Raw genomic sequence first — 14715 nt, forward strand, 5'->3', positions numbered from 1 at the left:
TGAAGAGTAATGAGGCAGTAGTGGGAATGAGGAGATGTTCATCAACAGTCAATTGCCAAAAGGTTTTGGTAGGAGTGTCCTACCGGGCTTTGGCCTCTTTGTTATTGAGGTTCTGTTGCATCGCATGCGAGTCATTTTGGAAGCATCGTCCAGAAAGTCCTGTCGAACCATTTACTGAATGAAGCGTCCTGCATAATGCATCGCCAACGCATTTTGGAGTTACTTGGATTTACGACTGCAGGGATCTTGCACGTCAGTACTGATCTATTTCTCTTATTTGTCGATGGTCATTCTCGGTGATCTACCTGCATGCGTTGAATCTCTGGCTGTGCAAGTTGTCGCCACTGCAATCGGCCAGCGGGCCGCGACACGTATGTTTGGATTGTACACCGTTGGCTCAGGCGAACTATCTTCAATAGTAAATGAGAATTGCATGAAGCGGAAAGACCAGATCATTCATGAATGAATTAAAATCGGCTCTTTTCTCTTTTCTAATCAATCACATATTTTGTATACTGTTCAAAGGGGGACCTGCTCATGGTCGATTTACATGCCAGTGGTTGGACTTGCGCAATGTGGGATTGCGGGGGAGAGAAGCAGGGGCTCTCAGCCTTGCAGTTCTTAACTTCCCGGCCGAGTAGGGTTTCTGAATTAATAATGCAGTCGGTATCACGACGTGCCGGTCAGGCTAGCCAGTTAGCAGTGGGGGCCGGACTCTTTCTTGGTGTCTTCTGCAACGTCTCCTTTTCTGATCCGCTTCGACAGATACGAGTGATCATCCTCTACAAGTCGCACAACTACTATATTTGCTCTTGTTGTAAATTGCACGACGTGTTCTTTACCACCCGCTGAGTCATGCTGTCCAGATAAACCAAAATCAGAAGCCTGCATTTCTCAACCCCTCCGTTTTGGTTCGTGCTTCTGCGTGTCTTGTTATTTTCTGGATATGCTTCCGTAAATCAGTCTTGATTCTTGTTGATGAGCGAAAAATCTGGCTAGTCTCAACAGTCCGCTATGGCATACGCTTTCATACTATCTCTCACGCCTGCTCAAATCCAACAGCGGAGGAAGCAGTTGGACCAAGCTGGCTACTATGCCTGGCTGACGCCTATCATTCTAGTGCTCGCTGTCTACCTCTACCGAAAAGCCACCAGCATCCTGACTTCTCTGCCTGCCTCATCAAGCTCGAACCCCGCCGTCGCTCGAGCAGCTCCCTCTCAGGTCCAAATCATAACTCGACGCATCTCCTGGATCCTTGGAACGACGTACATCCCGGAATTCGGCCCTCTCCACGTCCAGCTCACAGGTTTGATCTACACCGTATGGCTGTTATACCTCGTCTTCCACAACACAGGTGAAGATTACATGCACCTGACCAAAGCCTTCGGGCATGTGGCCGTCTCCCAACTACCCGTCCACTATCTTTTAAGCTTCAAGACCCCCCTCTCACCAATCACCCTGGCGACGGGGCTCACGCACGAGAAGCTCAACCCGTACCATCGGCTGCTGGGCCGGGTCATCCACTTTCTCCTCTCGGCGCACGCCGTCATGTACATTCGGTTCTTCATCCAACTGGACGCCTTGACCAAGCGGATCAAAGACCGTGATGTGCGACTCGGGCTGGCGGCGTTCTGGGCGTTTAATCTCTTGGGATTGTTGGCAGTTCCGCCGGTCAGGAGGAAGGTGTATCATGCCGCATTTTACAGGAGTCATGTCCTGCTGAGCGCGCTGGTGCTACCGGCCTTGTTCTTCCATGTTCCGTACACGAGGAAGTATATCCTCCAGGCGGGGCTGTTCTGGGTCGTGGGCGGCATGACGAGAGGCAAGGCTACGGCGCCGGCGAGGATGAGGACCAGACAGGTTCACGGCACGAATCTCGTTGAGGTCAAGCTGACGATGGACAAGGCTAGGTCCAATCGCTCTTCCGTGCATGGCGCAGTGCCTGGGTCGCATGTGTACATCCAAAGTAGAGCGTTTGGACCCAAGAGTCCGTTCACAGTCCTCAACGTTGGCATTGCCTCGTCGTCGAGTTATGAAGAGCCCAAAGAGGAACTCACGCTCATCGTACGGAATCTCGGCGGTCCGCAGACTCGCTTTCTGGCGCAATCGTCAGCTGAAAAGCGAGAGCTCGAAGTCTTCGTTGAGGGCTGCTATGGGGAGTGTAACGATTATCTGCCTCGTATCCTCTATCACCCGTCTGCGTCTTCGTTTCCCCCTGGAGCCAGCGTCGCCAGCACCCACCCGATCCTGCTCGTTGCCGGCGGCATAGGCGCTACATTTGCGCTGCCGATCTACCTAGAGTTGCTAGATATGCGAGGAGGTAGCACCGGCGTCAAGTTCATCTGGCTGGTTCGAACCCTCGACGACGCACGCTGGGGCATCGCGCTGCTGGAAGACCCACGCCGGGAGAGCGAGGTGGCTGTCGATGTCGACATTTATGTCACTACTATCTCGCGCAAGTCGAGCGAGGGTTCTTCTCCCTCCTCCTATTCCTCGTCAAGGAGAGGTCTCACGATCCACAACAGCTCGAGCCGCCCTAGTCTATCAACCATCATTGGCCCGGTCCTGCAGGCATCTAGCACTCGCAGCTCCTCGCCAATACCACCGCTGATCTCCTCTTCCTCACGGCGCAGCCCGGACCCGCGCAAAAGAGCCAGATACTACGACGCAAAACTCACTGTTCTGTCGTGCGGGCCGCCGAGCTTAGTCCGCGACCTCAGAAGTGAGGTTGGGAGGCATGTTGCGATGTATGGACGAGAGGTGGAGTGGCACGAGGAAGTGTTTGGCTTTGGTGGTTCGTGATTGTTTAGCGTGGTGTAGTGTACTGACGGCTGCTGTACCCGGGTATTCAGTGTTGATGGCTAGACTAACTAGGTGTCTATATGAGTTGTCGTCCGTCGGCTGCTCTTACAAACGAACGGAGCCATCAGCCAGCCAGCCATTCGGGACACGACTTTCCAGGAAGGACAGCCCCATCCCAGGGGACCGTGCCACCGAACAGCACGGTCGGCAGGAGTTTCGTTTGCAGCAAATGCTACATATCAGACTTTGCGTCCTCCTGGCCTCGCGCGTTTGTTCAAGCCTTGTCATGTCACAGGAGTGTCGAAGTGGCTCCACGACATGGTTGGATAGACAAACTGTCCGCACGCAATGTTTGAAGAAACAAGAAATACTTTACCAAAACACCCTCACTGAGTGAGATCGCTGAGACATATCGTTCGTTCGCATAATGCAATAGTGCGCACGACAGCTTGTTCTCACATCCGCTCTCCTGCCCTCCCAGTGCGCCCTCCCCTGTGGGCCTTCGTCAGAGTCGTGGGTCTCGTCGTTTCGACTCAGTGCCATGGCCATGGCCATGCATGACATGACCTCTCTCCCTTATGACATCCCATGTTCCTCTTCCCGCAGTGCCATGCCATCGGGGATTGAGTATAAAAGTCAGGCCCTAGTCTCATGTTTTTTCTTCTCCATTTCCCTCCTTTTCCTGTTCACATGTGTACTGCGTTCGCGCCTTCAAAGATACGATACTTCCACGCCGTGATTCGTATTTCCTGGAATATACAACTATACTCGCCCCCCGGCGGCGTTACTCCATCAGTCACAGATCTACCCGCGGACATACATACTGTCCAGCGGGACTCTCAAGTGTCATCCTCTCGTCTTCCAAAGTCAACAGCGCTCTCGCCATGATCTCGACGCTGTTGCTCTGCGCCACGTTGCTCTCCGCCACGGTGACTGGCTCGGTTCTCCCGTTGCACCAGCACCAGCACGTTAGTCATGGCTTCCACAACAAGCACCAGCTTGACGGTCAAATCCAACGGTTCCCAGAATACGACCCAGAAGGCGACGTAACCACTGCCAGCCCCACTACCCTGCCCACTGCGGCCGTGGCAGCAGAGTCTGCTACGCGGCCTGATACCGACTTTATGGACAATATGCGCGCCCGGATCGCCACCGCCGCCACGGTTACTGTCTTCGTCCCGAGACCGTCGAAAGACGTGCTGGGCGTCGACGCGCAGGGCCGAGCCAACGTTGCAGCTATCGACCCTAACCCCATGACGCAGACTGAACCCATCCCTCCGAACAAGTCTCCAGACGTGCCGGGCGTCGACGCGCTGGCTCGTCAGGGCGAAGCTAAGATCATCGCTCTCGATCCTAACCCAATGACGCAGACCGAACCCGTCCCCCCGAACAAGTCGCCAGACGTGCCGGGCGTCGACGCGCTGGCTCGCGAGGAACTGCGCACGGCGAGCACGCGCACTATCACTTTGATCGTCCCGACCTCACCGGGCGGTCTTGTGGGCTTCGAAATGCTAGGCCGTGACGTGGAGGAAGTTGGCGAAGCTGAAGACAGGAGTATCGGGCAACTCGCCCCTGGTAAGACGCGTACCATCACACTCATTGTGCAGCCAACGAGACTGGCAGTGTCGCCTAAGGCACCGGTGGAGGTGGCCGACGCTCATGACGCCCTGGCCGAACTAGCTCCTGGGAAGACACGCACCATCGCCCTCATTGCGCAGCCAACGGGTCTGGTAATGCCGTCCGGGAACCAGCATGGATACGGTGCGGTCATCTTTCGCACGGCCACTGCTTCCATCCGACGAACCCAAGCCATGTCCGACAGCATTATCTGGTTCTTTCTCGCATCTTTTGTCGTCTTTATGACCGGTGTCGCTTGGAACATCTGTGAGCATGTCGGCATGGAACGGGAGAGGAAGTTGGCATTGGAGACGACAGACCAGGAACTCGGGAAGGGCGGCGACCGCGGCGCAATTGTGTTCGGATATGGTCCTGATCTCGGGCTGGCCGGGGTGCCTCATGTTGATGAGCGTTTGTCAGGTTCCTTGGTTTGAGTTGAGCATAATGGCGGGTAGAAGGGTTGGGTGTGTGGTGTGTGTTTTTGGGGAGGACCGTGAAATTGCTGTGGGAGTTGGTGCCGGTGATAGAGGCGATGTTGCTATCCATCGCTTGGGTCAAGGCTCTTGAAAAAGGTAACGTGATCGACATGTTTCTCTCCTCACTTGTGAACTTCTGGTGCTTCAGAAGGAGCTGCGCTTGGCTGAGGGTGCGGTTTTGGCGCTGCTGTAATGAATCGTCATGCTCGGAGTTGTTAGAAGGAAAACAACATCTGTTAGTGAAAGGCTGTCTCCGCGTTGTGCACTCGCCTAAGGCCAACAGAAGTCCTGGTCACTCTGACGTTGGCTACTATAGTCAGCTTAGATTGATTATATGTTCCGTTTGGTGGAGATACCAATCACTCACCAAGGTATTGATTTTGCTTATTGCAGACGACTACTTGTAACTAGGAATCGATGCTGGTAGGCACGCGTTGTCCTTAATGCATATACCATTGTTTCCTGAGGAAGCTGAGGGATGAATCTTCCTAAAGCCTATTGTTAGTTATACTGAAGATGTGCGGTAACTTAAGCTTTGCTGCGTGTTTGTCCGCATCAATCGATAAAGAGAGATGGCACTGGAAAGGCACGGCTTCGTAGCAGGTTCAGCGTCTTGATTTCTTGCCAGGCCCAAGCAGCTGATGTTACGAGACGCAAGCGTGAAGCCCCAGGGTGTAGGAACTGTGGCAGAGTTCTAGGCGAATGATCACTCGCACCTTGTTTGCGTTTCTGCCATTCTTTTTCGAAGAGAGGAAGTCAGGAATTCACAAACGTCCACTTACAATGGGTTTGAGCTGTTATCCCAGGGACTGACACCAGGGGGACATTGCGAACATAGCTTCGCATACCATTGGTGATGAAGTGTCAGGTCTCCCTGTGAACACATGGGCAGGTGAGCAGGTAAGATACTCGAGTGATGAGTGGGACTGTTTGTTCAGGAGGGGGGGTTATATAGATAGCAAAATTGCAAGAACGACGGCTTTCTCTCTACCAGACATCGAACGGGATAGCAATCTTGAATATATAAGGACGACCCTCTCCTCTCTCTGCACGACACCTCATCTGACAATACCGACCGATTACATATAAAAACCATTGCCTTTGGCCAAGTGCGACAGGGATGGCTGCAAGCGAGCACTGGGGACGTATATTGACCGGAGTCCTTGCAGGGATCCTGGTTCTCTTCTTGATAGTCACCTGCATCAACAATCCTGGATGGCATGGGACTCGTGGGCGCGCCATGGTCGATCGCATAAGAAACCGACAACCTCCCACGATGGACTCTCAGTCAGCAGGTGAGGTATGGGGACCACTTGGACAGGGAAATCCTCACGGGCGGAGTCAGTGGCCGCGTGACTTTGCTTGACGGAAGTCAAGGTGGCGTACACTGAGATTGCTGTGGGATTGACTCACTTGGAAGGAGTTGAGGTATGACAGGGTAGGTTCTGGTCCTGTGAAAGGGGGTACGCGCGACTCAGGCTGTGCGTTTGGAGGTGATCGTGGCTTGGTTGTATTCACACTGCGCAAGACACGACTTACTCTTTTTTTGTTAAGACACAAGTTGCGCATCAACAAAGCTGAAAGCATCCCAATCTCTCCAAGATCAATACCCAGAAGTCGTGTCTAGCTGATGATCAGACTTTCACTATCGAGCAGGAAGGTCATCTTATTCCATTTCAGTAACAAGTTGTCATTCCAGGCCTCTCGGACCTCGAACAAGAAAGACTTGCACAACAAATAGCATTTTGAATCACCTAGGAACCAGTTATTGCATTCCGACGACGGGCTTGGAAGCCAGTATCAATCAAGGTTAGGGTGTTGAGCACGTGACCCACAGCCAACGTCCAAAAATGCATCGGACCATGCACGCCAGCAAAGTGAGGGGAGAGGAATCGGCGTCCAAGATTCCATGGGGTGTCACCGGCATCACCATCGCGATCTGGGCGGTGATCCTGGTGGGCATAGCCCTTTGGATCGGCAAGAAGGTTCATTTGAGGAGGAAGTCACAAGACGAGGAACCCCGGGCTTGAGGGTTGACTTTCGACGAACGCCACGTTTGGTTGTTTGCTAAATATCAGGTGGGTACGGAGTTCTGGCCACGATTATGCTGCTCTTCAGAGTCTAACCAGACACAGACTCAAGTTGACGGTGGAATGGATCGTTGTCTATCCAAAGAAACACGAGCGATGTGACGAGTCATGGGGAATAGGGGTGGATGTGCAGATAATGTGTGGGAAGAAGAAGATCAATAACCTTTTCGTGGTTGATCAACAGAGGAGATACTTGAGGGTTGGAGACTGACGACTGTGGGTGACTGGGTGGCTGGGCGGTTGGAGTGGTACATGGTGCCCGAGGCTCAGTGTAAACTCAAGCCCGACAGGTGGCCAATAAATGAGTGCCAGAGTGGGCATAGGCACCCCCAACCCAGAGCAATTCGTCCTTACTGTACGGGGTATGCAATACATACATTTCTGCTTGGGGCTCAAGTCTCAACTTGCCCATGTCCACTCCTCGACTCCTCAGTCGATCCATTTCAATACGCCCAGGAGACCGCAGGGCACCTGGTGACCTTGTATTGCAACCACGAGTAGGTAGCAGTTACTTGCCGAAGACAGAGTAATATATAGTATATATAAATATATATAAGAGTACGGAGTATTAGACACTATAGTAATCTGGGTGATAATGCTGGGAACCTCATGCTTATTGTCTGGGTAGTCACGCACTCAACGCCAGTACAGTACAGCACATAGTACCTGATTGCTCTCCGCTCCTGGTTTCTCCCTTTACCACGTGCCCACTGCCAACGCGTCTTTGCGCGTCCTCTCTCACCGTATTGTTAGTACCGCATACATACGATACACACCACCCCGCAACTTACAGTACATATGCTGGTGACGATCTCAACTGGCATTCCGGACAACTACATACAAGTACGAGTACAGCCACCCAAGTCACGTCCTCCCGGACTCCGTATTCAGCACAGATAGGTCAACGACTGTCAGACCTTCAAGCCCAAGAGAGTAATGATCTTACTCGCAGCTGTCTCCTGTTTCTCCTCTCCCTGCATGTTCGAGTGTATCGCCTGCAGTGCCCATCCACTGCATTGCAGACGCACTTCTCGTACACAGAACTACCCCTCCGCCCCTCCTGCTAAACATCCCACCTAACCACTTGCATCCCAAGCACGACGACAGCAAACCAGTAACTCAAGTCAACCTCGACACCGAATGCTTGTTTATTGCCTAAAGGAATCTAATTGCTCTTTCTTTGTCACGCCGCCCTCTCACGTAAACCCATCCCATAGTGCTCGTCGTTGAGATAAATCCCACTCCCATCCATTAGCCACAACTTCACAAGCCACCACCATCCCTTTTTATCAGCTCTACGAGTACAGATGAACTGACCAACATGGCTACAAGCACCGCTCGCCGCCTCTTTTACCGTGTGGCCTTTTATTGGTTTGCAGTCTTCAACTTCTTCTTGTACTTATTTCTGTTTCTCAAGAATGGTGCCTACACACGCAAAGAATCGGAAAAGGACAAGTCCCAATTTGCAATTGGTTCGTCCCCCTGATGGAGACGTGGAAAAGATTCCCGGTACAGGGCTTCATAGTCCAAGGCTAACTAACATCTCGCCATAACAGAGAAGGACCGCTTTTGGAATCTATCCAAGTCTCCCCTCCCTGGTTTCGAGCATTATTTTTACACCCTCCGCAACAATCTCAAGCTGCACTACATAAGTAATCGAAATGGACCCTCCCCGGGACATCTCGTGGTTTTCTTCCACGGTTTTCCTGATAGCTCAATGATGTGGAGACATCTGTTTCAAGAGAAAGAGATCCCTCTTCAACATGCTACCATTGTCGCCGTTGACTTGCCTGGCTATGGAGGGAGTGACAGTTTTCCCAAGTACGACACCGAAGTTCTTGAGGCTCTCACAGAGTTTGTCAGCGCTATGAGAGACAAATACATCCTGATTGACCAGAGCGACACCTCTAACACAATCGTCGTGGGCCATGATTGGGGATGTGTTCTGGGTTTTCGTCTTGCTTCTGAAGCCCCAGCACTCGCAGATCGTTTTATTCTGACGAATGCCCCCCATGTGAGTCCAAATATTCCCAGATCATCGGAACCTCTAATCTGTACTAATCACTATCCTTCTCAACAGATCGAGCTGGTTTTCGCGAATCGGGATCGAGTCCTGCAATCTGCTTGCAAGATTTTCAAACAATTCCGACAATCACCCATACAGCACTGGGCTTGCCTTTCCAAGGCAATCAAGACCTTAAAACCTTTGATGCTCCAAACCTTGCTGATGGGTTATATCTTCGCCTTCAACCTCCCGGCTGTCTTTGTCCGTTATCTTGGCAGCGCTGCGAACTGTGCTTTTGTTCGAGGTGCCAACAAACTCGGATATGGGCCAAAATCAGAGGAATATCGAGCTCAAGAGTGCAAAGCTTCGTCCCTTGGCCCGGGCTTGGAAGAATGTAGAACATCTATCGCTTCTTCCGGAAGTGCTGCAGACATGTATGGGCCAACTGTTCTTGAAAGAGCCAAATCTCATGGCACCGCCTTCTACAACATGACAGGTCTGTACAGAGATGGAGCAGGCACTGCACCATGGTCCAAATCTCTGGAGACTATTGCCGATCTTTATGCGTTGGAGACCTCGGCATCAAATTCCCCCAGCCCCAGCCGCCGACGATCATCTATCTCAAACGGGGCTCTATTCACAGATCCATACAAAGGTAGCCTGAAAGCACCCACTTATGTGCTATGGGGAGAAAAGGATCAGGCTTGTGGCAAAACTATTTGCCTGGATGGCCTTGGTGATTATCTGGGAAGGGACAGTGAGATCACTCTCCTCCCTCGATCTGGACACTGGACTCCAGTTCAGCAAAATTCCCGCACGGTGTTGGCTAAAATGATCAATTTGTGCGCTGGGAAAAGCGCCAAGCCCGTCGTCAATATGACCGATGAAGTTGCGAAGCTCTATGAAGGTACAGTCTTGGTAGCCAAAAAGTGAGAGAAAAGGCAGGGCCAGCTGGGTGCCAGTGCACGCCTGGGCTGGTCTGGTCAACTCAGAATGTAAATGTGTTGGGTGGTCCTTGGCTCTTTGGCAGGATCCTCAGATGCCATCATATCGTACTCCTCGTAGTGACTGCACTCGCTTGATTACAGCTGACCGAAATAGTTGAGAACCTTCAGTCACCGTTTGTAAGCAAGCAACAGAAGGATTCCAACCTGTCTTGAGGTGCCGAACGGCGCGACTGAATACGGACTATGACTAGCACCTCCATTTTCGGAATTTCAGCCTCGACAGCGGAACCGAAATCCGAATCTGCTCGGGATCATCGAATCTTTATAGCCTAGCTGAATAACTGGATTCATGAAATACCACATGCTAGTGAGACAAACAAAGTCGCGACACTGCTGCTACTACTACCACTTCCTAGGTAGTACTAGCAGTATAGATCGCTTCAATATCACGAGTTCCCATGTTCCTCCATCTAAATTCAAGGCAAACATGAAATCTCACATTATAGTGACTCGCAAAACCGGCTGCTCCGTCCTTGCTGTCGGTTACCAGGTGGACGGCGGCTCCAACGCACGAAACGGCCTTTTCGGTCCACGTCGAAGGTCACTGTGATACTCCCAGGCTCCCGGCAGCTGCTCCCAGCGGCATCAGCTCCCTCGATAGGAGGATCACCCTGCTAGCCTTCCGGTGCTGCCTGTCTTTGCCGGTACGTGTCGAGCAGCCAGATCCACAACTCGGCTCCGAGGACGCCCGGGACCACGCCAAGAATGGGCAGTGGGAGCTCGCGTGTCGCGGCCGCGCATATGGATCTGGGTCTGGATCTGCATGTGCTAGTGCTAGTGCTAGTGCTTCCGCTGTTGCTGTTGCTGTTGCTGTTGAGGTTGAGGTAGAGGTAGAAGAAATCCATACCTGGACGTGGCGCGGCGTTCGTCACCTCCTTGCCTTACCCTTTTCTACCGCTTCAATGATATTCGGTTGTGTGCGTGTGCGCGTGGGTGTGGGCTGGGTAACGTGGAAAGTAGAATCCGGTGTCAACTGAATTATGATCGCCGCTGTTTGGGCCCGCCCGGATGGGAATGTGTCCTGCTGTGATATTTGCCCCCCAGCTATAACGCTGGCTAATGCTGTGGGTGATGCGCTCTCATTATTTCTGTGGCTGCCCTTTGTTTTCGGCTTCAGATATCGTGACAATACGTAGCCCAGACATCCCCTTTGCGCGTTTGCGTCTTCATCGGTCATGGTCAATGTCGGTGGCTTCACGATATCATGGTCTATTGATTGTTAGTAGGTGGGAGAAGACAGAGGAAGGACCGGGGGTGGATTCAGGAAGGCGATGTAAGGGTCTGGCTGAAAATTAGTATAATGGTATTGACAAGACTGTGGAACATGGTATTGACAGCACTTCGGCAAGACGAAACTTGAAAATACAAACAGCCGCCCTTTCCCGCTTCCCGCTTCATCCAGATGAAGTATTTTGCATGTCGTAGGTCTGAGATACGATCGCAGTTTGCGCCCTTCGACTGGGTGTCGATCACACGGGTAGATAGACACACCCACCCGAATGGCACCGGCAGATCCGCAGCCAGTGGGTTTGTCCACTCCAGATGCACCACCCGCCAAACCTGAGAAAGTGCCCCTCGTATGAACCGCTTAAAAGAGCATATCCAGACAACAACAGCAAGCGCAGGCAGCTAAGAGTGCCGCACAAAATCCACCACCAGCGCCTCCACCCCCTCTTCTGTCGTCAATGTATCCTACTGGCGGACCTTGCTGATAGTACATGCCCGGCTGAGGTGGTCCGTAGTGTCCGTAGGGCTGCGGACCTTGACCAGGTTGAGGAGGCCATGGTCCTGGAGGACCCTGATTCCAACCTGCCTGTGGCGGACCATAATAGCCAGTCGGGCCTTGAGCTGGTGGATAGCTGTTGGGAATAGGACCGCGAGGATCGCCCATGGGCGCATCGGGTGGATAGTAGGGGCCAGCGTCATGGTGAACTTGAGGTGGCATAGAGGGAGGCGGCCCACTGGGGGGTTCGTATTTGTAGTTGGGATCAGCCATGGTTGGAGAGGTGAGGTGAAGAGATGTCGTTGTCGAAGATCAAATTGACAGAGTAAGCCTCAAGGGTGAGTACGTCGTGGAAATAGACAACCCCAAGGTGAACAAGGCCAAAGCGCCTTGGGATGGGTTTGAGGAGTGGTAGGAAGTTTGATTTGTCGGCTGCCTGCGGAAACGATGAGCGAGGAATTCTAAAAGCGGCACCAGTCCCGAGTCAGACGGCAGAATGTGCGGAGGGAGGAGAGGGAGGAGAGTGGAGGAGTACGGAGTACTGTAAGAACAGAGGGTGGCAGTAGTGGATAGCACCTACCCAGTGCCCTCTGCCCACCCGCCCGAGGCCCTGCTGCGGGGCGTGCCGCTGCAGTGGCTGTGCCCGTGGCAGTTGGAGAGGCAGCGGGCGAGGAAGGGCCACCGACCAGACAGTCCTTCGTCTACCGTCTTGGTATTACGGAGTACTGTAGGTAGCCAAAGGTGCCCTATTAGGTGCCTGTGGAAGTGGACCTCCGCAACTGAGGATGGGTGATTCGTTGAACAACTGGAAAGGGCGGGTTCGTTGTCCCTGAGATAAGGCTGTCAAACACAGCACATAATCCCGAACTGAGTTGATGCTGCCATCACGCAGTCATCCGTACTCCGTCCACCATTCGTTCTCGCCTGTTGCTGTTGTACTTGCTCGTACTTATCATAAACCTGCCGCGTACCTGCCCGAAAGTGCTCTGCCGTTACCTCGTACTCCTTATCGAGATCACGGTCGTAGCTGCCTTATCATAGGAGTGATCATCGGCGCTCCGTACCTGCCTTGTTGGGGATGATGAGACAGCAGCAGTTTGGGTCACCTTCCTGCTTTGCCTTTCTCCATAGTAGCCGTCTGAGATGCTGTAGGGAGAACGATGGTAACAAAAGTTGAAACAGTTGTTGCCACCTGTTCCGTGTTGGATCATTATGTAGGGGGCAGCAACTCTTACTAGGCACTCCGTTCGGAGTACATACGAGTCCATACCTAATCTTTTCTTTGGTGGCAGGGAGGCAGGTGCCAAAAGCTTGACCTACCAACCGAGCCAGACGGGGCGGCTGGCATTCTCTCTGGCACTTTGGCAACCGTGCAAGAAGGAATGTGCGTGTGTGATCACTGATCCTGGACCTGGATGAATGAGCCGCCCTCGGCGTCCAGACATTGCACCATCGCTGCTCAAAATGAGGACCCTGAGCCTAGCCTCGCTTAGCCGGTCCTCGCTGGTTATGAACTTATGATGCATGATCCTCGTCCAGATACAGGCCCACATCCAAATCATCCATGCCTCACTTTGCCTAGCCAGGTAGCCAGGCTCTCGCAGAAGGTGTCCGAAGCGCTGAAGAATCAAGCGGCATGAAAAGATTTGGGAAAATCTAACAGTACGCATCATCACGTGGGAGGTTGCGCTGAGTCACCACCTACGGTTGGTTGGCATTGGAAAAAAGGCCTCATTGCCCCCATACTACTGGAAACCTCGCCCACTTATGTGTTCTAATGACTCCCAGGCGTGGTGGTTAAGGTGGGAATGGGTGGGAGCGAGCAGCCTCCAGAGGTAGGATCCGTGGGTTGACTGCTCATCATGGCTCGCTCGTCACCTCGCACCTCTCCACGCCCAAGACATGGACACGTTTCACGAGGGCTGAGGTGCAGGCAAAGCAAGAGTCAGACTTTCGAGTCTACCCTGAACGAACACTGGCTACGCATGCGCTGACTCGATCGGCCAGGCCGTGGACTATGTCGGCCCAAACAAGAGCACGAGAGCGAAGTCGACACCGACACCTGCTAGTCACCATGTAGAGCTCGGGCAGCGCTTCTGTTCTACCCACTCGCAACAACGGGGATATTGGCACAGGGGCTGCAATATCAGATGTACATTTCGAGTGCTCAATACGAAGTACATACCTAGGTACCCAGGTGCACACGTACTCGTACGTAGTACGGAGTCCAGTACATACTCGTAGCCATTCCGGTTGAGATAGGATGCAGCATCAGGACAGGGCACGTACTCCGTCTTCGGAACATTCCATGCTCTTTCAGGGCTGCTCAACTTCGGTTCCACACCGGCTGAACCCCACCTGGCCTTCCACCCATCCACCACTGCACAGTTCCACGCTTCTACTGTACGAAGTCCGCTTCCACACCCCATCCCTCTCTGCCTCCCCATGCCAAACTCGCCCATCTGACCCCAGTGGGTGCCAGTGCCTTGCCTCTTTTGCTGGCCTGCAGTGATCGGTCGAGAATGCCTTGGTTTGGCAAATCTAAGTGAGCAGAATAACCCCCCAGTGACCCAGTAGGAGGAGAGCCAACGAAACCAATTCCACCCGCCACCACACGATCAATTCAAGGCCATAGTCAACTTTCGATCGTCACCAGACAATCACCAGGGAATAGTGGGGGTTCGAGATAGCGCACGGGCGGCAAATCCCACGTTGCTCCGTTCCGCAAAAAGTGCATCAACCCACCCCGGCCCATCCCATCCCAGCAACTCTCTCTCTCTAGCTCATCTTCTTATCACTCGCAATCACGATCGAAACGACTAGCTACATCGTCCACTGTTGTGGACTGTGAGTCCGGTTACCACGACCTTGGACGACTATCCCCAGTTCTCCCGTGTTCCCGGGCGCCCTCGCTCTGCCCATCAGACTGGAAAATATCGGGCACGTTTTGCAAGCTAACACCATCTAAACTGCTTCCGATCCATGTCAAATCAGC

At 52.9% G+C, this 14715-nt stretch overlaps 3 protein-coding genes across 3 annotated transcripts; 2 read left to right on the forward strand and 1 right to left on the reverse strand.

Moving 5' to 3' along the window:
- Nucleotides 1–1014: 1014 nt before the first annotated feature.
- On the forward strand, nt 1015–2802 carry A1O9_02128 (uncharacterized protein; the record flags this gene model as incomplete). The annotated part of the gene is made up of 1 exon (XM_013407703.1): nt 1015–2802. The coding sequence occupies one exon, from the start codon at nt 1015–1017 to the stop codon at nt 2800–2802; it is 1788 nt and encodes a 595-aa protein (XP_013263157.1).
- A 5504-nt stretch (nt 2803–8306) lies between these two features.
- On the forward strand, nt 8307–9923 carry A1O9_02129 (uncharacterized protein; the record flags this gene model as incomplete). The annotated part of the gene is made up of 3 exons (XM_013407704.1): nt 8307–8457; nt 8542–8999; nt 9066–9923. The coding sequence occupies 3 exons, from the start codon at nt 8307–8309 to the stop codon at nt 9921–9923; spliced, it is 1467 nt and encodes a 488-aa protein (XP_013263158.1).
- Nucleotides 9924–10611: 688 nt separating this feature from the next.
- A1O9_02130 (uncharacterized protein) lies at nt 10612–11993 on the reverse strand (the record flags this gene model as incomplete). Its single annotated transcript, XM_013407705.1, has 3 exons — nt 10612–10844; nt 10883–11206; nt 11642–11993. The coding sequence occupies 3 exons, from the start codon at nt 11991–11993 to the stop codon at nt 10612–10614; spliced, it is 909 nt and encodes a 302-aa protein (XP_013263159.1).
- Between the last annotated feature and the right edge of the window lie 2722 nt (nt 11994–14715).

The sequence above is a fragment of the Exophiala aquamarina genome, assembly GCF_000709125.1.
Source record: "Exophiala aquamarina CBS 119918 chromosome Unknown aczIA-supercont1.2, whole genome shotgun sequence".
In the NCBI taxonomy this organism is placed as follows: Eukaryota; Fungi; Ascomycota; class Eurotiomycetes; order Chaetothyriales; family Herpotrichiellaceae; genus Exophiala; species Exophiala aquamarina.